The sequence below is a fragment of the Hesperophylax consimilis genome, chromosome 17 (assembly GCF_061612785.1).
Source record: "Hesperophylax consimilis isolate HC1 chromosome 17, BYU_Hcon_1.0, whole genome shotgun sequence".
Classification (NCBI taxonomy): Eukaryota; Metazoa; Arthropoda; class Insecta; order Trichoptera; family Limnephilidae; genus Hesperophylax; species Hesperophylax consimilis.
The window spans coordinates 31,695,569-31,723,450 of record NC_142852.1 but is presented as its reverse complement, the minus strand read 5'-3'; the positions used below and the strand labels follow the sequence as shown (position 1 = coordinate 31,723,450).

The window sequence follows — 27,882 nt, the reverse complement described above, 5'->3', positions numbered from 1 at the left end:
TGATTTTTAATAAGCTCAAAAATAAATTTGTTTTTTCAGAAAATAAGAGTTTAAGCATGAAAACTGTAAATATGTGGCTTATAAATGAAAAATCTGTATATCTATAAAAAATAGAGCAAACAAATAAGAAAAGGAAGGACATTATTTGAAAGTTTTAATTCTAATATAAATGAATGTATTTTTTTTCCTTTCACTAACAAGCTTTTTATTTCCAGAAAAAAAATAACAATTTCAACTTAGTTAACTAGAATTTTAATTCTATTGCATTGTGCTACAGTACGATGTTACTCATTTTCAATGTGTGTTACCGTATATGTATTACTTTTGAATGTGTGTTATCTGTGTGCTATATTATCTTGTACTTTTGAATTTACGTTATCGTATTGTTATTGTACTTGGGACGCTTTAGTAAGTTCTATGATTGTATGTAAGAGTCTTTCATTTATTTTATATAACGGGATTGTAACGTCAAAGAATTGTGCAAGTTTGGATTGCCACGGTAGTGCCTGATTATTGTTTTGTTGAGAGTTTTTCGGGTGGCTGCCCTGCGATCGGTTGGACGGGCGAGCAAAAATTACGCGGGTAGGCAGATTGGGGACAATACGAGGGAGGACGATTCCGCGGTGCGCGTGGGGTTTGGCGAAAAAGAAGTGATATGGAAAATAATGAAAAAGATCGCGCGGATACCTTGAACTTATCCTTCGGAGACTTTCCGTTTAAATTTACAAAACATAAAACCAACGTTTCGACTCCTGTGTGAGATCGGCCTGTGCTTGTTCGAGTGTTGTGGCTTGAAGAGATTTTTTTTTTTTTTTAATATTTTTATTTATTTTATAAAATACAGTATAATGTTTAAATTTACATAGTAAGAACATATTTCAATAAAAATTAACATGTTTACCTTTACAAGAGTCTAAAACTCGTGTGTAAAGGGAAAATAATAAAAACTTAACATACATATGTAAATAGAAGAAAAAAAGAATCATAAAAACATATAAAGTGAAGAGATTTTAGTTTTTTTATACAATAATTTATAAAATAATTTAGTGAGATATCATCGTCATTCTAATTCGTTAAATTATTTATTGTAGTGAGGTTAATTTTATTTTTAAATTTATTAAAATCCGGTTCTAATCTCATCTCAGTCGTTAATTTATTAAACCATACCACTCCAGTGTACGTGTAATAGTGTTGTGCAAAACTGGTATGCATTAATGGAGTCCATAAGCGACCCATTGTATTTTGCCTATTGCTCTCGACACGAACCATGGCATGGTGTGACTTCTTATACAGATCTTTGTGGATTTGAAGTAGCGTATTTTTTGTATATGTATTTTTTAGTGATGGGACTTGAAATATACAATCGGTTGTTTGAAATAAAAATGGTTTTATTTGTGAGTGGTTTTGAAGGGTAATTCCTTGGAGACTATACTGGATTACCAAGCATGCTGTCGAGGTGACGCAAAGATGAAGCATCATTGTCCCTTTAAACGTTCAATGGATGCTGATTAATTGAGGATGACTTCGCGCACTCCACCCCACGAATCTCTACCCGGAGCTAACTCAAACGGATTTCGCGGAGACCTGTCGTCCTGCTCACCGCTGGCGGACTCTCCAAACACCTTCAGACATGACAACATGATCAAGGTTCTTCAATGCTTTTACACATAATGTCTTCTTGCCTTAGCCCCATAATAGCCCTGGTGATTGACAAGGGTCCATGCTCATCAGACGCTCATCAGACGTGACATCAGACGTGACAAAATATTGTATTATAATTGTATATTGAGATAGAACCTGCAGACAAGCAGCCATGTGGCAGCTTCGTGGGACTATCTTCACATTGTCTAAAAAAAAAATAAAAATAAAAAAATAATAAAAAATAAAAAAAAATCCATACTTTATCGAAGGCTTTGGCTATGTCCAGGAATATGGCGCCAGTTGATCGCTTGGTATTGAAACCTGCGATGATAATTTCGGAGACTCTGAGGAGTTGGTAGAGGTTGGAGTGATTTGTTCTAAAGCCGTGTTGCTCTTCAGGTAATGTTGAAACCTCGTCAATGTGCTTGAGGAGCAGTGTCAAAAGGATTTTTTCATAAATTTTACCAATGTTTGAAAAAAGGCTGATCGGACGGTGATTTTCGCAGAAGAGGGGGTCTTTTCCCTCTGAGAACGAGAGAACGATGACGTGCGCGTGTTTCCAGCTTTTCGGTAAATAGCGTAGTCTGAGAGCGGTGTTGATTAGATTTACTAATGCTAGTATTTCTTTTTGGGGGAGGGCTTTGAGAGCGAAGTTTGTGACGCCGTCGGGGCCGGGGCTTTTTTATTTTTCCAGCTTTTTATAGCGCGGAAAACCTGACCTCGGCCGGGGTATTGAAGTGGATATTTGTATTGGGGAGGTGATTTAATACATTGTTGATTTTGCGATTTTACTTTCAGCGAACGTCTTGATCGTCGAAGACGAGACCGTTTTCGGCGTGAATGGGGTGGTTAGGGGTGGGGGTGGCTTTGAGAGTTTTGGATAATTTCCACAGAGAGCCGTCCTGTGGATTTATCTCTTGAATTTTCATGTTCCAGGTGGAATTTACGTGCTCTTGAAGTTTTTTTCTGATGAGGGCTTGGATTCGATTTATAGAAGTTTTCAAGCTGGGATTTTGATATTTTTGCAAGTGGCGGCGGAGGAATTTTTTTCATTCTATGAGGTTTTTATTGAGTTTGGGAGGTTTTCGTTGAGATTTATTGGGGAGGGTGCGGGGAGGGGTTTGAAAGAATCGTCTATTGCGGACATGATTGTCGTCGCGAAGTCGTCAACCGCCGTATTTAATTCTGAGAGATTTTTTATGTTAGTGTTTATGAATAAATTTTCCCCGACTCTGTGCGAAAAGTATGTCCAGTCAGGTTTTTTTGTTAATTTTTGGAGGAGGGGGTAAGAGAATTTGTTGAGAGTTCGCTGTCCTAGTTCTTGTATGTTCAATAGACCTTTTTTCGCAAAACTGAGTTATGAATGCCAATATGTACATTAGCGTATTTCGCAATAATGAAGTTTAAAAAAACCATATTTTTTGGTTTTTAAGTGACATTTTAAGCATTTTTCGAAGGCCAATATCCACTCACGGAATAATGTTTCAGTTCTTATTTGTTCAATCTCCTGGATATTGAACATTCAAATACTCAAAGTTATGAATATAATATTTTTTAAAAAGTTCATAGATATTTGTTCAACATCCCGCAGAAGGTTGAGGTCTTGAATGTTCAATCTCCACTGTCAACCAATCAGGAGCCGGCTAGTTAAAATGTGCGGCCATGTTGATTTTTAGTTGTTTTCTAACAACGAAATTGTTCCACTAAAAAAAGTTTAATTTCGAATATTATACTGTTATAGAACTAAAAAATGACTTCATCGACTCCAGAATCAATAAACCTTAGAACAGTAGCTCAAATAGAAAGGTAAGTCTTAATATTATGTCATTTATAGGTTTTTTCACCATATTTTACATGTACTTCTTGAATTTGCTAGGCAAATATACAGGATGCTTCATTTATTATTTATTTATTCAATTTTTTATTTACAAACTTAGGACTTTAACCTAAAATGAGTATTAATAAATTATATTAGTGCGTCAAAACTTATTTTTATTCAAGAAATTCAACAAAAGATGCAGGAAATGGAAATGTGCAAAAAGTCGACTGTCCTCATAGTCTGATTGAAAAACATCTACGACCATAGACATATGAATATTAGTAGACCTGCCCTAAGTGATTAAAAGCGTATTATCCCCACTCCCCATACCGGTTCCATTGGAGCCGGCTGTGCTCGCGTATGGCCTCAAGTGAAATTTGAAAACGTGACGTCATCATTCTTGTGCGAACTATGGTCGAGGCATCATCGGTTCATTTTACGAAATAACACGGCAAAATGTTGACTTGTACTATGAAAACTTGTAAAAATAGATGTGAAAAAAAGAATAAACCCAATTGTCGTATTACATTCCATATATAAGCATTATTTTACTTTATTTTAAGCATATTCACATCGTATAATATGGATCAGTTGAAGAAACATGTCTGGACGCGAAACACAAAGCTGGTTGGTTGCTGGGAAGTAAATTATGAACATTTATAAAAGTGTCTTAACTAAATACTTAAACGAAATATTCGACTCTGAAAATAGAACCAAATTTTTTTGACGAATTTGGACTTCGCAAATTTGTTCATAACGTGGCGAGTAATTTGCGCTCCCATGTAAAAATGTCTATTCATTCAAAAGCAGATTTTACTTTTTAAGAAGTAAATGGTGATATTATAATGCGAGATGCCTATTTACTGTCAGATTGATTTATTGACGAATCACAGTCAGCTTCACTCCCTTCGTTCTTCAACAGTTGATTTTACCCCTCGCCATTATCTTCTCGTCTATTAATTCCTATGTCTGTGTCTACGACACATATTTAGTCCGTTATAACTGCTGAGATGGCTGATGAAAACGAAGTTCAAATATTTCAATTTTGAATTCATTCAATTAAAAGTTTCTGATTTTTTTTGTTTTTTTAGTCAGATAAAAAAAAACAATAAACATATTCTTATGTAGGAATTACAATAAACCAACTAGGCAAACGACTAACAACAATAAATGTAATGTTAAATAGCGCACACCCATAACCCAAATCGCGGATATTATAATTTTAGGATTTTAAGAGCTTAAAGTATTTAAAAAAACAATATTTTACCCACGATAATCAACATAAATAATAAGCTCACGGCAAATAAGACCTTCCGAAAGATTTTTTTTTTCTAAAGTAAGTAAACTTTAAAAATTACATTTGTAGGTACAATGTAGGTAACGAAACAATAAAAAAAACAAATTTTCAACTGAAAATTGAACTTTGAATAATTTTGCGGATAACTCGGGATTTTTTTTATGGAATACCGCATACAGTCTCCACTGCTCCCAACCATCTGGAGCCAGTGAGATTATGGAATCTCCAATTGGGGTATATTAGTATATTGTGAGGCTGAAGGTAGTGTGGAGGGGAAGGAGATGGAGAGAAGAAAGAGAGGAAGGAGGATGAAGGAGAAGAGAGATGGTATGTGAGTATCTATTCAGATCTGATCACCAAACACGGCTAAAGCCATTTCAATTCTTATGGTGGTTTTTACACCATATCTTCCTCTCTGGAACATGCCGCAAATAGACTATATGTTATTTTAAATGAATAATTTGTGAAATAACATAAATGAATCAAATAAAATTTACTTGCGCACGCCGGGATTTGAATCCGCGACCTCCGGATTTCTAATCAAGAGTACCCCTAGACCACGGAGGCCATAATACGTACGATGTAAGAATATTTCACATCACGCATGCACCGACATCCGATAGTAGTATATTAGCGGTAGGTACCTTTGTACTTGTGCATTGTTTTCAAACTTACAAAATATTTGATGATTTATATAGAGCAGTTTTTGTGAAAAATTAACTCAAGAACTCTGTTTGTATATTTTAAAGTAATACTTTAAGTCAACTACTAACTAAGATAAAAATTAAGTATTTGAAATCTGAAAATCACTCTGTATATACAATTTACCACAAGGTGATTTTGCACAAAAACGGCGCTATACAAGTCATCCAATTATTATTATTATTATTTATTATTAATTGGCTAATTGAACAAAAAATACCTCAAACTTATGGGAGCCGAATTGTTCAATCTCCAGACGATATGTTCAATATCCAAATGCATATGCATATTGTGCCAACTAATGATGGCATAAAGTTGATTGAACCAAGCATAGTATATCAAGGATTTTTTTTGACAAAAAAATTATGATTTTAAAAGTATTTATATATTAGTTTTCTAATCTTTTTTACAACATGACAGATTAATTCTTTCCATTTTAGATTTTTATATGCATAAAAATATTTGTATACTCCTAGATATTTGATTGTGTTTGTTGTTTTTAATATTGAGCAGTTTGTGATACAATAATTTTTATCGTGTGTTTTGTTTGCAATTGTCGTGTATGAAAATGTCTAAGGACGGGTTGTTTCGGAGAATCTGAACAATTCATCAAATTTCAACGTTCATTTTCAAGTTCTGTGAAAGATTTTTTCAAGTTCTGTTTTTATTTCAGTTTTGTCAAGCAACTAGCCTACAATGATATAAAAACAGAACTTGAATAAGTCTTTCACGGAACCCGAAAATGAACGTTGAAATTTGATGAATTGTTCAAATTCTCCGAAACAACCCGTCCTAAATGTTTTTTTTTAGGGGTGTCTTTTGAATGTATTGCAAATGGAATGTCAAATATTTTATCGCTATTATTATAGTAAATAGAAAATTAATGTCGAGAAAATTCTTAAGAGTGTATATGTCTTCTGTGGCTTTTAGCGTTACTTTTTCCCAAGTCTTTTCCTTTATTATTAGTACTGTATCGTCGGCATATGAAGTAATTTGTCCATGTTATGGTTGAAAGAAAATATGGTAAAAAGAATTGGTCCAAGCACCGTACCTTGCGGGATTCCAAAGTCTGATATTTCTATATCAATATTAATCTGATTAATTTTTACGACTTGTGGGCGATTTTTTAAATAGTTTCCTATATTTTCAAAGTTTCTCAGTAGAATTTCATGGGATATGCCATCAAAAGTTTTTCTGAGATCAAGATAAATACCTGCACATTTTTCGCCCTTATCTATTGATTCGTAAATGTGTGAAGTTACATTAGCAATAGCATCTTGTGTGCTGAGTGATTTTATAAAACCAAATTAGTTTTTGTGTAGGATTTTATTGTTTTCAAAATTCCTTTTATTAAACTACTTAAGTTTATCAAATGAGTAATGGGTTTTATCAAATGAATTTTCATGGATTTTAGAATATGTACTGTAATATTATCGAATCCGGGAGACGAACCTCCTTTCATGCCTTCTATTATTTTTAAGATTTCACACTCAGACGTCACGGTCGTTTCAAACTTTTTTTTTGATTCTGAAAATTTACAATTACTTGCTTTTTTGGGTTATTAGGTTTATTAATATTTTTCGTTAGTTTTTTTCCAACATTGTCAAAAAAAGAATTAAATATGTTTGCACATTGTTTAGGCTGAATGTTGGCATCTATGATTTTGTTTTCGTGTTCAATGTACTTTATGTTTTGTGTTTTTTTAGTATTTTCCATGGCTAAATTAACTGTTTGCCATATTTATTTATCGTTATTGTCTGCAGAGAGTATTTTTTTTTTGAAATAGTCCTCTTTACTTTTTTAAAACATGTTGTTGGTTTATTTTTATTTTTTTTATAAAACATGGTTGTTTTTTCAACTAGGGGATTTTTTAATGTTGTTTTATAAAGTTTTTCTTTGTTTCTGATAGATATTATAAGTCCTTGAGTTATCCAAGGATTCAAACATCTAAGTTTTGATTTTATTTGAATTGTAGTTTCAATAGTTGAATGTGCTGTGACAATATATTATTGTTTAAGCAGGTTTCAGTATCATCAGCATCTAACACATTTTCCATTGCTCATTTTTTAGTTTTTCGGATAAGATAGTTATATAGATCGTGGATTTTTCTTTATTAAGTCATGTTTTTTTCGGTTTAGTTTTGTTATCATAAAAAAGAATGCATGCAAGTTGATCTGTTATATCGGTTATTCCAAATAATTGACTTTACTTTGTGTAGATCTTTGCTATTTATATAAGTCCAGATATAGTTTAAACAAGATGGAGTGTGAACTTTTATTTCTCTTGTATTTTTGTTTATACGTGATATGAAGTTATGTTCAGGCATAAAATTTATATATTCATTCTTGTTAATATTTATGATGTTTTCAATAATATTAAGATTAAAATCTCCTGCAAAAAAACTGAGCTTATTTATTAATTTAACATAAAATTAAATTCATTAAAAACGAAATAATGTTCGACCCGTGTGTTCTATAAACAGCAATCAAATGGTACTTTGCTTTGTCGAGTTTGAATTGTATTTCGATACAGTTTACTAAATGTATAGGATTTTAAGGTATTTTGACAATACTACATTTATTGTGCATAAATATTACGAATCCACTGTTTTTATTGATGTATATTTTGGTTGAAACATAATTGTATTCTGGTAAATAGAGGGAGACTCGGTGTTAGTAAATGTTTCGGGTAAAACTATGAGGTCTGGTTTTTAATTTAAATTGCTTAATTTTAATATTAATTCATTCCAATTTTTATCCACACTCCGTATATATATATATGAAAAATGAAGATATCATTTAGATTCTTGGATATAAGTTCGTTACATTAATCAGTGGACACACATTCGTATTCTTGAATTTTAAAATTATTTTCATTTTTGTTATCTATGAATTCATTCATTTGAATTAATTAAGGTTTTACGAAAGCAATCATCTTAAAAGTTTCATTAGATCCGTGTATTTGGCTAGTCGCCATAATAAAAATTATAATTAACTTACCATTTAAGCAATAAGCTAGCTTAAAGGTAGTTCTTTCGCTGCGATATTTGAATAATAATATTTCACGGTTTATTTATTTCGTTATTTCTATTTATCGCATAAGATGTAATTCGGTATACGAATAGCAGTCGCTGGCGAATCTTGAAATATTGTAGGTGATAAGCGGGTGATTTGTAAATATAATATTTACAGAAAATAGTCGAACAACGGATACAGTGATTCAAGGAAATTATCTATATGAGTCTGGGACGGAGATCTGTAAATGGCTATTAAACATATATTATTTGATATCTGCATTCTTAAGCAGTTTGCTCCAGGGAAAACAATTTCCTCAACAGTCGCCTGAACATGTTGTTTCACGTAGGCAACTACACCATCGTTTTACAAATAGTTATTATTTGTGATCTGAAGTATATTGGTAAAATTCTTCGCAAAGCTTCTGTAAAAACTAGTACATCAGGACGATGTTCAGTTCAATCGAGCATACTTATGGTTTCATTAAAGTTGTTTTATTAAATATACAAACACATTACAATAATTTACAAATGTTGATATTTTAAGGCTGATTGCTAAACAATTATATGTTTTTTAACGAAACCGCCCAACTCAATTCAGAAATTATCTCTTGTGTTTGAGTTGGGGAGTGGCGTCGTCATTACGGTTTATAAGATGTAAAATTTCATTAATTGATGCAGATAAAAATTAACAAATAGTGAGAAAACTAGGTGATAAATTTGATATGTATATATGAACACAATATAATTAAAAAAATAAGAAAGTTAATAACAAACTAAAAAAAATATAACTTAAATAATACAATAGTAATTAAACTTAGAAAACATATGATATAAAAATAAAAATGTACTTATTAAGTAAGAAATAATAGAAGGTATGTACAGAACTGGTTATAAATTATTCAAAGACCGAGCTGTCAATATTGTATGAAATGGGTATTTAATAAAATGCAAAATAACTTTAGAGGATATGTAAAAAAAAAAAAAATATATATGTAGCGTTTTTCTGTAAATATTGCATTTGTTTTGTATTTTTTTAAATTAATCATTAATTAATTATCCTTACATTCATAACACGATTCAATCAATAAAAATTATAATTGGGTTCATATAATCGATTATGTGAAAAATGTATCCAATTAAATTAAGACTTGGGATTACTGTTGGGTTTATCTAAAAGTTGTTTGATTTGGGATTTGAAAGTCTTATAATTTGTTTCAATTTTTATTTAATCCGGAAGGGCATTACACAGTTTTATACTTTGATAAGTATAATGGTGTTGACAAGCACTAGTTTTATATTTAAGGATTTCTAAGTTACAACGTGATTTGATCGGTTACTTATTTTTGTAGAAATTGTTGAATTGAAATGGTCTTTATGAATTTGTAGCAGTGCATTCTTATTGAAAGTTTTGTTAATACTTCTAATGTTCAAACAAAGTATATAAATGTTTGATTGTTTTGTCTTCATCTTCTTTCATAATCCAATTTTAAAGTAAACATATTTCAACTGGCTGACACGTGTACCCGGCGTTTCTCGGGCTTGGGAATGATTTGTAGTAATGTTTTGAGGTTATGAATTCTGGTGTACCTGACAACTGGGTACATTTTATATGTGAAAATAATATTATTGCATTTTAATAAGTATATGTTTCACATCTTTCTTACGGCGTCCCCGACTTTTTATACCATTCAATTCATATATTAGTATCATGAAAATCCACATTGTTACAGTTTAAACAACTCCGTTATATCAACTTTAATTCGACTACGTATCTCATTCCAGTGCAGAGATAACTCGTTAAGTCTTCCTCGGGCGTTCCCGACTTTTCTACCACTCACTACCGTATACCGTATTGTTACTATTAAAAAACCACATCATATCACATTCCTCCTACACTCAGTTTCTCATTTCAGTGCAGAGATAATGTGTTAAGTCTTTATCGGGTGTCCCCGACTTCTTCAACTTAGCTCAACTCTCTAAAAACTCCTGCCACTAATGAGAATAAACTTTGAAATTTTCAGAGAAATCGGTCCATTGGTTTTGAGTCTATAGGAAACGAACTGTGATGTATGGTGATAAGTTGAGTATTTAAGCGATAGATGGCGCTAGTCATAAAGCTTACTCCAGAGTCCGTCAGATGTCGCTAGAGTGTAACAGATGCTTGTGAGGTTATGGTGACAGGGAACAAGCTTCTCGAAACAGAGAATCACCAACCCTCGGGTAGTGAACAGTGTAGCTAAATCCAGACCTATTTATTGTAACGTAAATAAACTCAATTATAAGTAGAACCTTTTACTTTTTAAGTAGTTCTCAATGATTCTACTGTGAATATCATTTTCTATACAGTTTTTTGTGATGAAGTCATAATTCCAAGAATGTATAACTTGCTTTTATCATAGCAAGGCCAATCCGCTAGTAAATCATCACAATTAATAAATAACTTCTTTCTATACCGGTTTTTTGACCAGAGCCAAACTATTGCTTCTATAAAATAATGTGAATTAATGAATACAAATCTTGAAAGTGGAAATTGACCAACTTCCCGACATCCGATCGAGCGTTAACTCTTCAGATAGACTCGTTGTCAAGGGTAGTGCAATGCAATATTTTATAAATAATAACACACAAATGAAGGAAAAAATCATATTATAATTTGATATAATCTTTAAGGTTATTATTATTATGCAAATTTCGACTACCATAATTCCCGTGCATGTGCCTAGTGTGGTATCTAGTCGAAAAGCATGTAAAATACACTGTTCAAAAAGTAAAATGAATAAAGAAAAATAATTAAATTTGGTGCAGTTTTTATTTTTTAATTTTTTAAACGTTACCGCCCTAAAAACAATCTTTTGTATTTATTTTTATTTATTGACTAGCTGTACCCCGCCACACGTTGCTTTGGCTCAGCATATATTTGCAGAGAGAGAAAGATAGAGCGTGTTGCTTATACGTCCAACAAATTTCAAAAAAGCACATTTTTACCTGTCACAGGTGACATCTATGTAATATAGATGTATAAAACACACGCACATTCAAATGCAACGCTGTGTCAAAATTTCAAAGCAATCGATGAAAAACTTTCGGAGATATAAGATTTTGCCCAAACTAACATTAAGGCGAAGCTTAATACTAAATCACTATTTTGATAAATGTTTATAACGAATTAGTGTACATTATTAATACCAAAAAAATATGCTTTAGATAAATTGCAGGTTTTCCTATCGTTTCGCTTAAGTAGAATTCAAAGAATAAAATAAATTGCTCAATAAAAAATATAAATGTAAACTACAAAAAAAAAAAAAAAAATTCAATAGAAATGTATGAACGCGTAAAAGAAACTACTTAAAAAAAAATTATGTATTATAGCTAACATTTAAAATATAAATAAATAAAATTATTTGTGACAGTTTCACTTGATTAACTTTTTTGCTTTCTTATAAAATTATTTACAAAATAAATAAAAACCAGTTTTGTGCTTGAAATCGAACGTTTGTAGACTCCGTTTGTCATGTATATGTGTATATATATAATATATAAATTAAAGACTGATTGACTGACTTAATCCAATGACTCGGCGTTATTATTCTCCCCATAAGTAATCTAGGAAATAAGGAGTTATGGTAGTTTAAAAAAAAAAAATTATTTGGTACAATATTTTTTACATTTCAAAGTTTTCCAGTAATGTTGGCCTCACTGGGTGGCTTGCCCGTGCTGAGGCCTTCATTTTATAATATGAAAATATAATCTACATAATACATATAGAGAGAAAATAATACATTGAAAATATAATCTTGTGTGTTTGTGAGTGATGTGTGTTTATATTGGTTTTGTGTGTTACGTGTAGGTTTTATTTTTATTTTATGCTTTGACATTTTGGTAATATTGTCTTTTTTGTTCTTTAATCCATTTTGTAATTTTGTGTGTGAATTTATTTTTATCTTCCTCAATTTTAATTTTAAGTTTTACACTGTTGAAAGTTTTTATAGCATGGTATTGGTAGTGTCTTTGTCCAAAGCTTGAATTTACTGTCGGAGTTTTTATATTTCCTTTGTACGCTTGTCTAACTGGTCTGTTAGTGTTATTTTGTGTATGTTGAAATTTTTTTTTTGTCAAATTGTAGTTTAGTAGTGTTTTAACGTATAATTGGCGTATATCTAGTACGTCATTACAGTTATTACCAGAATTTTTGCAATGAAAAAAATACAGTATTTTAGTAATCTTGTCTTAGTGGAAACGTAACAGTAACGAAAATTAAATTTTAATGAAATTGTATTATTTTCCAATACGTCCCTTTATCTCGTGTGTTTTACGCTTAAATGTTTATTTGCACTGAATCAGTGTTGATGTAGTCAAACGACGAAGAGCGACATGTTTTCCTATTTGTGCGTATGTGTCTGTGTTTTTATCATAATCGTAGAATTCTCCATTGCCCGAGAAGGTATGAGTACTTTTTATAACTGTTTTATTCGAGTGACAACTTCCCGGAGCTGGTGGGACTATGACATCCCCATGTTTGGTGTATTTTGTTCTGCAGAAGAAAAATTAGTGGGGGGAGGTCGTAAATTACGTGGTTTCTAAGAACTGATCGCTTAACCCATTCGACCGTGCGTATTTGAAAATAAAGGGTTTTCCAATAAGAGGTGTTATTTTGATATTTAATCGTAAAAGATCAATGGTTTCGTTGCTTTTGTGGCACGTAGCGCCGTTTTGTTTAAAATTAAACGTTGTCCAGATCAATACTATTCAATTTCGGCCATAAAAAATCATTAATCATCTCTTCGGCCATAAAAAATCATTAATCATCTCTCAATAGCGCAATCAATTCACCGTGACTGTTGCTCCAGCCTCATTTTCAAAAAAGTAAGTTTCAATGACTCCGCCGGACCATAAACCGCACCAAACAGTCACACTTTGAGAATAGAGAAGCTTTTCAACAATAACTCTTGGGTTTTCCGAGCCCCAGATGCGACAATTTTGCTTGTTGACGAAGCCACCGAGGTGGAAATGGGCCTCATCACTCAAGATGATTTTCATTTGATTCACTCAAGAGAATTTTAATAATTTCAATGTGTTGTTGAAGCATGTACCGTTCCATTTTTATTAATGGCGTAGTTTTCACTTGTCAAATGTCAAAAATAGACAGCTTCAAAAGTAACATCTACCGAAATAGCGGGCTATTCAAAATAATACCTCTTATTGGAAAACCCTATAGATTCAATTATTTTCCTCACAATCTGAAGCGAATAAAAACAGGTATTATTATTACAATTACTGGTATAACTGGCTTTGTACGCGATTTTTTAAATTATTTCAGTCGGTAGTCATTTTTATGTTTTGAAATGTGATATCATTATTATGATATTATTTATTTTTTTTAAATTTAACAAAATCTTATGTTTTAACAGTAACATTTTTTTATTTTATGTAAAACTTTCCCTCTGAGATGTACTGTTCTTTCAAATTAATTTTACTGTACCCCGTCACGCGTTGCTGTGGCTCAGTCTGTCTCTGCAGATAGAGAAACAATAGCGCGTGTTGCTTTTTCGTCCAACAGATGGCGCTGTTTTTTTTTTTTTTTATCTATGTATTTTAGGTGTAAAACAAACTAATATTAAGGCGAGGCTTAATGCTACATCACTATTTTGATTAATCTTTATAACGAATGAATGTACATTATGAAAAGCAAAAAAGATATTTATTAATCTTGTCGAATTCCCATCCACGCTTATTGTGCACAAACAATATAAATAGCACTTGGTTTCAACTTAATCCCTTCAAGAAATAACTAATTTTATGATAGGAGATGGTAATCAAAGTTTTGTTGAAGGTTGAAATATGCATAAATCATTAAAATAATCCAAACTATTTAGTACATGTTTAGTTGTCTCCATTATATAGAAAAGTGTTGTTTGAATTGAATGCATCTTTTGCCACCTCCCACTAAATAATTAGTTATCTCTTGTATGAATTAAGTTGAACCCATTTGCTATTTATATATTTCAGCGAATTTCGACAAGTTGACCATAAAATATTATACATTTTCCTAAACATAAGAAACATATATAAAATAAAACAATTGAAAACAATATATTTTGCACTCTGCCAATCAATAATAGAATATGGAATTATAGCTTGGGGAGGAGCAACAAACTCGGCTATCAATTACATAGAAACCGCACAGAAAACGATCTTAAAGGTAATACTAAAAAAAATAGACTGACTGATACAGACCAAATATCCAACAGCTGTGACGTACTAGATATACGCCAATTATACGTTAAAACACTACTAAACTACATTTTTGACAAAAAAATAAATTTCAACATACACAAAATAACACTAACAGACCAGTTAGACAAGCGTACAAAGAAAACACAAAAACTCCGACAGTAAATTCAAGCTTTGGACAAAAACACTACCAATACCATGCTATAAAAGCTTTCAACAGTGTAAAACTTGAAATTAAAATTGAGGAAAAAAAATAAATTCACACACAAAATTACAAAATGGATTAAAGAACAAAAAAGACAATATTACCAAAATTTCATAGCATAAAATAAAAATAAAACCTACACGTAACACACAAAACCAATATAAACACATCTCTCACAAACACACAAGATTATATTTTAAATGTATTATTTTCTTTTTAAGTAGATTATATTTTCATATTATAAAATGAAGGCCTCAGCACGGGCAAGCCACCCAGTGAGGCCGACATTACTGGAAAACTTTGAAATGTAAAAAAAATATTGTACCAAATAAAAAATATATATATTGTATTCTATAAACATCGTAACTAATAGTAATTATTTGATGGTGTTGTTCAGGAGACGGTTGCGTGCTTGAGTCAGACTGGAGCCCGGGAGTTTGCGCACCCTTCGACGCTTGCGCTTCTGCAAGAGCTGCAGCCGGCAGAGGGTTGCTTCCTAAGGTATGCATTTATTTTATAATATTTGACGTGTTCCCGGCTTTACTCGGGTGCTGAATGCTTTAGACCAAATTTTGAGGTTATGATTGTTAGTGTACCGGAAAACTGTGTGTATAAGGTGGAAATAATATTATTGTAAACAATTCCTCATAGATCTATTAACTCAAATCTTTTGTAATTATGTGTGTAATTCTTTTAATGAAAGATTACAAGTAGACGCAATTTATACTGATTTCCAAAAAGCTTTTTATAAAGTTATCCGTTCCATCTTACTAAAGAAACTAGAACAAATAGGAATACATGGAAACTTATTGGCTTATTAACGGATACAAATCATCCCCTATAGTTAACTTCTGGAGTACCACAGGGGTCAAATCTTAGCCCCCTGCTTTTTCTTATATTCATAAATGACCTTGGCTCGAAATTAAAATGTGCTTTTGCTTTTATCGCCGATGATCTTAAAATTTTTTCGTAAAATTAAGTCTGTTACCGATTATCTAGTGCTTCAAAATGATCTCGATACACTAAATAACTGGTGTACTGTCAATGATATGCACTTAAATGTTGAAAAATGTTACATTTTAAACTCGAAATAAGGTTATAAATTTTTTTCTTATGTCATTAATAAGATTATTCTTTGAAAAGTGTCTTCTATAAGATATCTAAGAATTACTCTCGATTCTAAATTCATATTTGATTTACACATTAATGACATTAAGTCCAGATCACTTAAAATTATGGGATTTATTCACAGAATAACTAAACCTTTCAAAACCTTTATGAATTCTATCCCTTTACTATGCATTAATTAGAAGTAAACTTGAACATGGCAGCTCTATTTGGAATCCATATTATTGCAAGTATGAAAACATTATAGAAGCGGTTAAAAAAATGGTTTGACTATTATTTTTCATACCATCTTTGATCATACGTCGCACGTCGTGAATACTTTAAGATTAATACACTTTGAATAAGAAGACAATTGACTGCCCTAATATGTTTGTATAAAATTATCCACGGCCATCTTGATACCTCATAATATCTTGGCAATATTGAAATAAGTGTCCCCAATTCCCATTGTAAGACACCATAGCATTTTTCACCTGAATATTTTCAAAAATAATATCGCCTATTTTAGCGCTCCGACCCAAATGTGTCGACTGTATAATAAGATTGAGTGTGCTGAAGTAGATATTTTTGTCAATAATTTATATGGATTCAGAAAAAAAATCTGCTATTGTTAAATAATATGTTGCACTGATTATATTATGTATTACTCTCGTCTCTTATTTTCTGTTATATTTGTATTTCATATTTATTTTTAATTTTCAATTTTTATTTTTATTTGTTTTATTTTTTAATCTTTATTTATGTATGTGAAAATTAATGTGTTTTTGTATGTGTATTTGTATGTTAACTGAGTTTTTATAACTGAATTGTTCTCCAACCCAGTATAAATAAATTTAAAAATTACGAGCGTCCTCGAATTTTTCTACCATTCACGTCCACGTCATACATTCTCCTTGCACCTCTTATTTCGTTCATGGCGTCATATTACCACGCGTATTTGGTTAATTTCATCATGCCATGTCTTTCTCGAGCTTCCACGACTTCTTGTATCATTCACTTTATGTAGTATCATGAAATCCACATTGTTATTGTTGAAAAGATACATCATTTCGACTAGGTCTAGGTCGTTCAGTCTAGCTCGGGCGTCGCCGACTTCTTCCACCATGCAAACCACTCTTTAAACATTCCTGACACTAATGAGAACAACCTTTGAGATTTTTAGCGAAATCGGTCCAGTAGTTTTGGAGTCTATAGGAGACAAACAAAGCAACGTTAATTTAAATATACAAAGAAATCAGAATATTTGTTTGCATACGGACCATTGTCAAAATCCCATCGGGTACTTATTTTGAGAACAAATCATATATCACCTGTCACATTCAAGATCAATTTAGAAATATTCCCGGATGACATTCATTTTTAAACCCATCCCAAAATAAAATTTAAACATAGATGTTTTCGAAGGTATTTCACGCTTTCAGATTTTAATATTATAAACGAAATATATTGAATTTTTTTTTAAATTAATCAATTCTACGGTATGGAATAAACACTTGGGGACATTATTGTAAAACTGACTTAAATTACCTACAATCAGATCAAAATTCTGTGATTAAATTAAAATATATCGTTATTTTATACTTATGAGAGATAAGGATCTAAGTCACTTTTTATTTCAAGTTTAAAAATGGTTATATTTATTCCTAATACTTGATCTTCATTGTTATTATTATTTAAATTTATGAATCTGTATAATACGATTACTGTATAATAATGACTAGCCATTTAATAAATAAAAATTCGAAATTTTAACATACGGCATATATTCTGGTCTAGTAATGTGTAATTTCTATCACATAAGAAATTCTAAAAAAAGTTTTATAGGATTCATATATCTTATACTGATTTAAAAATGTGGAAATACTAACTATACAATTGTTAATGTTCTCCAAAATGCCCTGGAAATAATCTCAGACTTGTGATGTCCCGAAAGAAACCATTTATCTGTTCTGAATGCAATTACTAATGTTATCCAAATTGACCCTGGTAATAAATTACATCTTTGCGATTCTTTCAAGGATAAAGAAACCATCCTGTCACTTCGAATGCAATCAACAATATTCCCAAAATTTGTTTTGACAGCATCGCGCTATTCCATTATAAGAATATTATGTTCTAAATACCCAATTTGGCTGTCCTGAAACGGGAATCCTTCCCAGTTGGACAGACAAAGGCTCATTTTGTTATGTATTGGTTTTAATTTATATATATAAAATAAAAAAAAATAAAAATTACTGGTTAAAAAAATATTTTTACGTAACATTTCATTGTTGTATCGAAAGTTAAATATCTTTCCTGTGCAGACCTTACTATGGGACAAAATATTGATTCAACATATATCTGACTCTGATATAAAAAAAAAAATGTAACATGAACACAACACTAGGTTCACAAAGAATGAAGGTATGCTTGTTCCAAAATACAATAATAAATACCAACTACGAACCCTAGAATATAACGTGCCCAAAATATTTAAAATGTTGCCAAGTAACATTAAATATTGTAAATTCACAAATAGATTGAGATTTATACTGAACACATGGCTCACAAGTAGAAATACTTTATACTTATCATCACTATCAATCAATAGGTGTTATTTATTAGCATGTTGATTAAGTCTTATTTTATATTACGTGTACCAATAATAATAATCTAAATATCTAATAAGTAACAACAACATTATGTTTATATATAATTAGTAGTAATATTATGTATACATATTTACATTGCAATTAAACATGTACATTGTGTTGACGAACTGAATAATTGTGGTTTAACGGAACTATGTTTTTTTCTCATATAGCAGTAAAAATAAAAATAAATGTGTGCCAAATTGAATTTTGAAATTTCCTAAAACAATTAACGTCAAATGTGATAATCATTTATTTTTTTCGTAAAAATATTCCCTTCCCTTGCCTGTCCAACAACCGGGTAGCGGTATAGTTCCTCTGTCTTTACATTTTGCAGACAGGGGCACCCTTGTGAGGTATGACACCAAATGAAAATGAAGCAGGATAAGCAACGGGAATTTCTTTCTGTAGCTGGCCCTAAAGAACTGCCCCTTAAGTTATTTGTTAGTGCTTATTCCGGTCAGTTCTTCTTGTTGTTGCATTTTCATAGTCAAAATTTCCTCAAACTTAGTTTTGAATTCTGTGTGAAGTGCATTTAAATGTTGAACGTCATTTTTTCCCTGGACGTTTTTCAAAAAGGAACGTAGACTCTATCTATATACCTCAATTAACAACTTTAAGAAATATAAAAATGCAAATATCAAATAAGTAATTTCTCAGTCTATTATATTTGTGTTGGCTCTATTGTGTCATTTACGGAACTCCTAAATGTTGACTTGTGGTAAATGGGGGTCCGCTCGTATGTACCCCCATTTGAATCTCGTGGACTCCCAAATTTTTTTCTCTCTGACATAGACCCCCAGCAAGCCGATATCGACCCCTGGGGGTCCACATAGACCACTTTGGGAACCTCTGATGTAAAGCGATCGTAATCCATTTCCCTTGCTTCTCGTCTCATCCAGGAGGGCGATTCTCGTTCTACTTAACGACACTAAAATTGTCCTTTCATTTAAATTAACAATTTTTCTCGGATTATTCGTATGAAGCGATTCCGGTTCTCTCGATGACAGATGGAATCCTTAGATTTTCGATTGCGCGCCAAAACTTATAGCCTTCCGCGAAGGGTACCCCTCGACCTGTCTTTTGCCGGCCGAACGCTAGCATTCGCGGAGAATTTGCTTTATTTAAGTGTGACGTTTTGACAATTAGCAATATTTGCGTAGTTTTAACAAGAGAAAACTTAATATTATCGTAAGTATTGACTGTAAACATGATTAGTGACTTGTTTGTGGCACAATAATGCTATTAAATGAATTGAATAACGTAATTGCGATGTTTGTAAAGTACGTAACATATCAGACAGATAAAAGTGATTTAATTTACAATAAACTACACATACCATTGAGGATTTCTACATAAATAATAATAAGTTTCAGATAAAATGGCTGCAAGATGGCTGAACGAAATAAGAATCCCTTTCCGTATCTGAAGAGACGCCCAAAATCCAATGGAAATGGGGCAAACGGAGTTCCTGAATTTATTCAGAAAAACTCGTTATCCCCTATCTTACAACCGAGAAGAAAGCATGGACTGTCTGTCCAGTCACAGGTGAGAGATAAATTCAATTAACTATGTAATCCATGACAAAATAAGATACTCTATTAATAGCTGATTTTTTTACAGGTACTTACTTCAGTAAGATTTTACGCTGTGGGCTCGTACCAGAGAGGTAAAGGACGCGAGTGGGGCTTGGCTGTCTGTCAGTTGTCGGTTAGCCGATGCATATTAAATGTTTCATCGGCCATCAACGACACACTACTCCAGACGTGGGTTAAATTTCATTTGACTGCTGAAGATAGGTAAAAGGCCAGGCAAATATTTGAGCAGTCCGGTGATCCTTTCCCTGGTACTATAGGAGAAATTGACTTCACTCATATAGCTATCGTTGGTCCTGCAGTACAGGAATATATGTACTGCAATCATCACGGGAATCGCTCCTTAAACGTGCAAATGGTGAGCTCTTCATATGCACAAAAAAGTCATATTATAATAAAAAATGAACATTTCAGATTTGTGATCCGAACTTGGTTACCTTGGATGTAAATGCAAAGTGATGAAGCTGCGTTCCTTGTGTTATGGAACTCCGGCATGAAATAGGAAAACTCATAGCTCATAGGTATAAATAATTCATGACATGTAGTACATAATAAACGTTTTATTGACAACACATAATTATAAATAATTTTTCAACAAAAACAAGTACACAACAAATAATATTGTCTTCTCTCAACATAGCACGGGAAACATTATATTTAGTTCAAAGATATTGATATATAATATTCGATTTAAAAACAAAAAGAATATGTGTATGAGTCTGCACGAGCGACCCGAATTATAAATTCATACGTCGTGTAGCACAATCCACGCAGGATAAGCAGAATCGATGAACCAGTTTTCTTCACCAACATAGCGCCGTTCTGCTAATCCATCAGCTTCTCATCAGCTCTGCTCTCGTTTCGGTCTGAAAATTTTAATAACTATTAAATTGATATCTCTAATAATTTTTAATTGACTTACGAACATTATAAAATATAATTTAAATGCATATAAATAAATAAAACTATTTATTGTTTTATTTACTTGATGTATAGGATCATGTTGGTTTTCCTGCGAACTTAGATTAAATGGACGTGAAGCTACTTTATTTGCATAAAGAATTACCTGCACCGAATCGAGGTCTTCTCCTTGGCTGGCTTGGTTGGGGTTGGCTTGAGGAGGGGGAGGTCTGTCTACTGTGTGCTTGTCACGGGGTATTCACCCAACACTCCACTGCATCTCTACCGCTAGCATCTCTACAAATACAGGAGGCTCATCAGCGTGCAAGAAGAGATCTCTATGAAATAAATAAATATATAAAATTGTATCTTATGAAATTTGATTATTTAGTAAAAAATAATTATATAAACTAACAAATAAATTTGTGTATACACAAATCAGGTATTTTGACTCGGCATATCCTCTCTGCCAAATGTATCTTGTGTTTAACCGCTCTGCATTTCGACACACAATATCAGTCGTGTACTTGTTAAACATGATATAGCACCATACAACATAAATAAACTACGTACATCGTCATTGGGAAGGACTTTGGGCACATCTAGTCCTTCAATTGACACTCTGCCAATGAGACCGACTATTTTTTCTTCTAACTCAGTGAGAATTATTCTCACCGAGGTGTTACCAGTGCGCAGTAGGGTGTATCGATTTATAACTTTTTTTTTGTTTTCAAATTCCAAGTTGAAAAAAAGTTGCTACTAGGTACCACAACTTACCACAAAAAAATTTGGATTTTTGAAAAAATGTTTAGGTCTCCCGGACAAGGCCTAAAGTTTTAATTTTTTTCAAAAAATATAAAAAAAGTTTAAAATTTAAACTTTTGTGTTTATTCCGAGTTAAAAAACAGTAATATTAGGGCATAAAAATAAGTAAGAAACGATTTTTATTTATTAAAAAATGTATTTTAGGTCTCCCGCACAAGCCCTAAAGTTTGTTAATTTTAATGAACTTTTGTAATTTTGTGTACATATATGAACCATGTTTTTTTTAATTTTAAACCACCGGAATTAATTGTACTTTTCTTACAGAAGGCATAAAATGAGACAATATATAATACATAATTCATATATACATATAGTAAAAATATATACCACATATATACTATATATATCCTATATATATATCCTCTCCTAAACACAAGCAGCTGCTTTATTAGGAGAGTGATTGAAATATTGGTGTTTATATTGTCATTAAATTGTAACCTTGTTTATATGTTTCAATAAAAAAAAATAAAAAAAAAAAAAAAAAAAAAAAAAAAAAAATATATATATATATAATATGTTTTATACCTGAAAAAAAGATAGTTGGACGGTGTAAATTGTATGAGAAAGGTGTTGAAAGTAACTAATGTTATTTGTTATAACTGTTGTTTATTACAAAAGTATAAAAGGTTGTAATATGTCATAAAATGTAGTATAATAACTAAGTACAAAATGTTTCTGATTACTTTCCATACGACATGAGTGGCAGTTTTCTTGTTCTACTGGAAATTTACTGACTTGTTTAAGTATTCGTCATTTCATCTTGGCTTCAAAACCTCAAATCAGAGTTATGTATAGTATTAACATAGGCCTAGTGAAAAATTTATAAATGTTATTACAGTTCCCAAATGAAATTTCAATTTAATATGGAATCGATGCAGGTGGTCTCTCAGCATTTTGGCAACCTTGGTCCTCATGTTAGATTTGAATGTGGTCCACACCTGAAACGAATATTTCATTACAGAACATAAACACATTTTGTCAAACAGGCACTATTCAAAGTGGATAAATAAACTTACTTTTTGCCATTGGATTATAGTCTTGTGTGGACCAGCATTATTTAATTAATCTCCTAGGTTTTAAATGTCGTCTCCATTTTAAAAGATTGGCTCGGCTATCATGGATCCGCCAGCAGAATTTATCGAATTGTCTTGACCGTGCCACTCTGTTGCAGCAGACTGAAATTGAATTTTACGACAATTGATGACATGTAACTATTACACACTATTCTTAGGTTTCAAACACAATGATGTACACGAAAGATAATAATAAAATAGCTGACTCACTTTTTACTTCGTTTTAGTAAAAAATATTATGATATTCGAAAGGTAACCTAAAAATGCAATCGTTCTATTGTACACAGACATAATACGTTGTTAATTCCGTTTCAGTCTGGGGTGAAAAGCATCTAAATGATATCATGCTTTTACTTACAACATATAGCATTTGCTTACCCCATTTTAAACAATTTTGTCAAGTTAATTAGCAAACGAACACGAAAACGGTGACAACATAAATCAACTTGGGTGACAGTTAGCGCTGGTTAGCGCCGTTCATGCGCCGTTCGGCCGCGTTAGTTTGACAGCAAACGTCACTTTAGAAGTGGTGAATCTGTAACAAAGTCATTACTATCCAGCGAGGTAAGTACCTTTTCACAAAACGTAAATCTTCGATAAATGGCTTATTTATGTCATTCATAAATAAAATAAGCAGTTATTAAATTGCATTATAATACAAAGTAATTGTTTTTTAAAGTTTTAGTTAGAAACCTTGCGTCACTTAATTATATTTCACCAATTTGTGTTTTCAATAATCTTTTAACAATTTCGTAGATGCTCTTAACCACGCTTCTTTAGGATTTTTTACTAGGTCTCTCCAAAATCGAACTTGTAAGGCTATCAGAAGAACGAGAATCGCTTAATAGTTAAGAGTGATTGTATACCTGACAAAATCAACTATTTTCGACACACACGAACTCTGTTGTTCATTTCCAAAACAATATTTTTTCTAACTAGAATTTATTTTAAAAACGTTTGCCTGAAAACAGTAAGATGGCGGTAGTGTAAATCTTCGTTATAAAAGTTATGAATTTCAGTTACCAGATGGCACTATTTTTTTGTATTATTTATTTAATTAGAATATAAACGAATATATACAAGGTAACATTTAATTTAATTGTATGTATTTTAATATTTTTACAGAAAGCCTGACATTTCTTTTTTTTTATGCTTCCGATTTTGTTGTCCGGGTTAAATCTTCCCCATAGGAAAAACTAAACCCTTCCACTCACTTTTCCATAAATGATCATCTAGTCAATCAACATTATGTAAGTGCATTATATAAGCAAAATAAATACAAAACAATACAAGAACAACACGTCAACTCACAAAAGATCAAATGGGAAAATAATTCCCCGACTCCAGATATTTTCATATCAGAGGGTTCGTCTCGGTAGAACTTCTAACAGGGCCTATAAATCCTACTGATCCCTCAACATAAATATTTAAAAAATCTTTTGTTATCCTACATGTATTCAAAATGACCGACTTTTGCATCTTTATATATAATTTTTTTGAAAGATCTAATACGCCTAAATTTTTAATTAGAGAGCTAGGTATAATGCCAGTAGCCGAAATAACGAATGGTAATATTTTTATAGTCTGAGAATGCCAAATTCTTTTTATTTCATTTCCTAAATCTGCGTATTTTCTTATTTTTTCGCTAACAGATTTTTGAATATTACAGGAATTTGGTATAGCGACATCAATGATATAAGTTAATTTTTTTAATTTTTTCATGTAAAACTATATCGGGTCTATTATGACTAATCGCTGATATTATTATTATTTCTTCATATATCTTTAGTCCTGATTTTCCATATTATGACATGTATGATGATGTATGTGCCAATTTCTTAATTATGTATATCTCTATTAAAAACATTTTGGCATTTGGTTTTACATAGTTTTATGCACAATAATTAACACATTAAATTCAATAGATAATAATGAATTAAATGAAATAATATAAATAAATAATTTTTTAAGTACTTAAAATTTTAAATACCAAAATACTTTTAACAAAATAAAATTTTATTGATTCTGTGGTCCAGAATAAATATCTAGGTTCAGATATAAATGCTAATACTTCTTTATTTGCGTACACCGGGTTCGAACCCGCGACCTTCGGAATGGGAGTCCAAAGCTTCACCACCGGACAGGCCGGCCGTCAGATGCACGCATTGTAAAAAATATACCTACATCTGGTCAAAAAACAGAGTACCTCTGTTCGTTCTACCTCGGTCAACAATAACCGTTATTAATAACATTATTGTTTTCTAAGGCCCACAGAAACGCCATCGGGCCCAAAATTCGCTTGTATTCAACAGTCCTTGGTGAAGCAAAACCTCAGATTTGGCAACATTCAGTTCATTTACAACGATGCCACTTGAACTAAAAAACGCCTTGCGCGGGTGGACATTTTTGTAAGTTGTTTTACAGTGGACGGTAAATTGATATCCCGACCTAAAAATGTCAGGTTATTTGTGTTTTGTCTTTTCATTCATGTTTTTTAGAATAATTTACAAAAACAATAATAAATATCGAGATATGGCCCGACTCAACAGGATGACGACCTCCGTGACGTCGCGGGTTACAATCTTGGCGTGCACGAATACCAACCTACATTTTATTTTATTAATTTGTGTTATTTCACAATGTACATAAGTATTATATTTGCGGCATTTTCCAGAGCGTTAGATACTGTCAGTATCGCCCCGATGAAAGACCACAAATCATTATTTAAATTTAGACCGCAGAACGGGTATTATTTATTGAATAAGTGAATCTACCTGGCTATTCAGATTTGGTCACCAAACACGGCTAAAGCCATTTCAAGCAACGTTTCAATTCTGAATGGTGGTCTTACACCAGGCGATACTGAGAGTATCTTTCACTATGGAACGTACCGCGCATATACCATACGTATATTAATTCATTAATTGTGAATAACACAAATTAACCAAATAAAATTTACTTTCCCATTCCGATATTCGATCCCGCAAACTTCGAGGCGAGAATTTTACAGTATAGTATACAGAATAGCATAACCTAAGCCAGTGGCCGTTTGGCTTGAATAACTGAAACCGATTTATACGTTGAATATTGGCTTATGACATGGGAAGAGTCAATAGCGAACCATGATAGCGCCATCTGTTGGGATATTTAAAAGAAGCTTTTAGTTCGATGTTCTACCGTATTTAAAATTTCAAATAGGCGCCAGCAGACGGCCTGTTTTAAAAGTAATTTAAAAATCTAAAAGTTCTTTCTTAAATTATAGTATAAAAAATATTAAATTAACTTTAAAAAATGGAAAAATATAATACCAGTAATTTATCGTTTAGTTTTGTTAAATAAACGTACCCAAAGTTTTATAATCTGCATTTTAAAAACAAGTACAATTAGAGTTTATGAAAAAATTAAACTACGAACCTATTTTATTTATTTTTTAGTTTTTTTTTCGTACGTTTAAAGAAAACCCCTTCAGGTATTTTTTGACGATATTCAGCCTTTAATAGTATTTTTTAAAACGCACGTATTACGGTCTGAAAAAGGTCATATTTTCGATTAGATTTTGATAATTACAAAGCCTATGTTAATTTAAAAAATGTATAAAAATTTTTTTACTTGTTGAAAACACTATCATAATCGATTTGCTTAGTAATATTATCATTATTTTAAATTAATAAAAAACTACACTCGGCCTTAAGAAAAGATGTTAAAAGCGACGGACTGCTAGCTTTCGCAAACGATAGCAGTCGTTGACGAATGCTATCATTTAGCTTAAGGCTAAAAGAACGAGAATCGCCCTCCAGAATATCGTTATGTTATTATAAACTTGTTAAGTTTTATCATTTTGTAAGTAATTCCTTAAATTATTCATTGTGTTTCACTGTCGCTGATAATCAATACATTTGTTTGCAGTTGTGTTCCTACAATGGATTGAAGAATCCGCTGGTGTGCTGCAAGAGCTTCACATGCCCCGCTCTACCCTACGGAACTGTCAACGTCAACAAGACCGGGAGTAAGGCCATGGATTGTAAGTTGATATTTGACGGTTGACAGTTGACAGAACATAGGTAACAGGCTTAAAATCGCTTGGCAAATTGAATTTTTTTAAACATTAACCCTACACAGAAGACTTTCCCTCAGGGCCTATGTCAAATTTTGAGATGGTACATGGCTGCAAAGGGTCTCCCCAAACTAGCCAATCCCCAACCGGTGGGAAAGCGCATCCTAAAAACACCTCGCGCGATGAACCCGGACACCCCTGCTAAGTCACCAAACGAAGCGAACCACTCGGGGTGACCTATAGCAGAGGTGTTGGTTATCCAATGAATGGTTCGGAATCATAACTATTTTTAATTTTTTTAATCGCAAATTTTTCACAAAATGAGTGAGGTGGGTAAATTTTAACACTTTCGTAAAAGTGTCTAACTAAATAGTGTAACAAATATTCAGTTTTGGAAACAAGCCCGAACTTTTGTTCACCCGATTTGTGATTTATAGTTAAGGCCCCGTAGTAAGCGTTCAAAGATGGTTTGAAAGGGAGATTAGTAAATACGAATGTTAGAGGGAGCGCGCTAATATTAAAAAAAAATAACTAAGCGAAAATGGTGAAAATATTTAATAAAACACGACTCGTTTGAAATAGAGCAAAATCTCTATACAAATGTTTTAGTTGCATTTAAAGATACACTGTGAATGCCTATAACATATTAAATAACAGAACAAAGCGTGTTTTTAAGAATTTTCGGAGCTTATTTGCGTTTTTTTTCTACCGATGGAATTTCATATAATTAAAGTTTCGGCGTAACAAATGTGTAGATAATAATCTT

At 32.0% G+C, this 27,882-nt stretch overlaps 1 protein-coding gene across 1 annotated transcript in view; it reads left to right on the top strand.

Moving 5' to 3' along the window:
• Nucleotides 1-12,828: 12,828 nt before the first annotated feature.
• LOC149416430 (serine protease 1-like) overlaps nucleotides 12,829-27,882 on the top strand; it is a 38,955-nt gene continuing 23,901 nt past the window's right edge. The window contains exons 1-3 of the mRNA XM_089642001.1: nucleotides 12,829-12,916; nucleotides 15,309-15,412; nucleotides 26,969-27,083. Of these exons, the coding sequence (XP_089498127.1) occupies nucleotides 12,847-12,916; nucleotides 15,309-15,412; nucleotides 26,969-27,083 (289 nt within the window). The 5' untranslated portion in view covers nucleotides 12,829-12,846. The remainder of the gene's footprint in view (nucleotides 12,917-15,308; nucleotides 15,413-26,968; nucleotides 27,084-27,882) is intronic.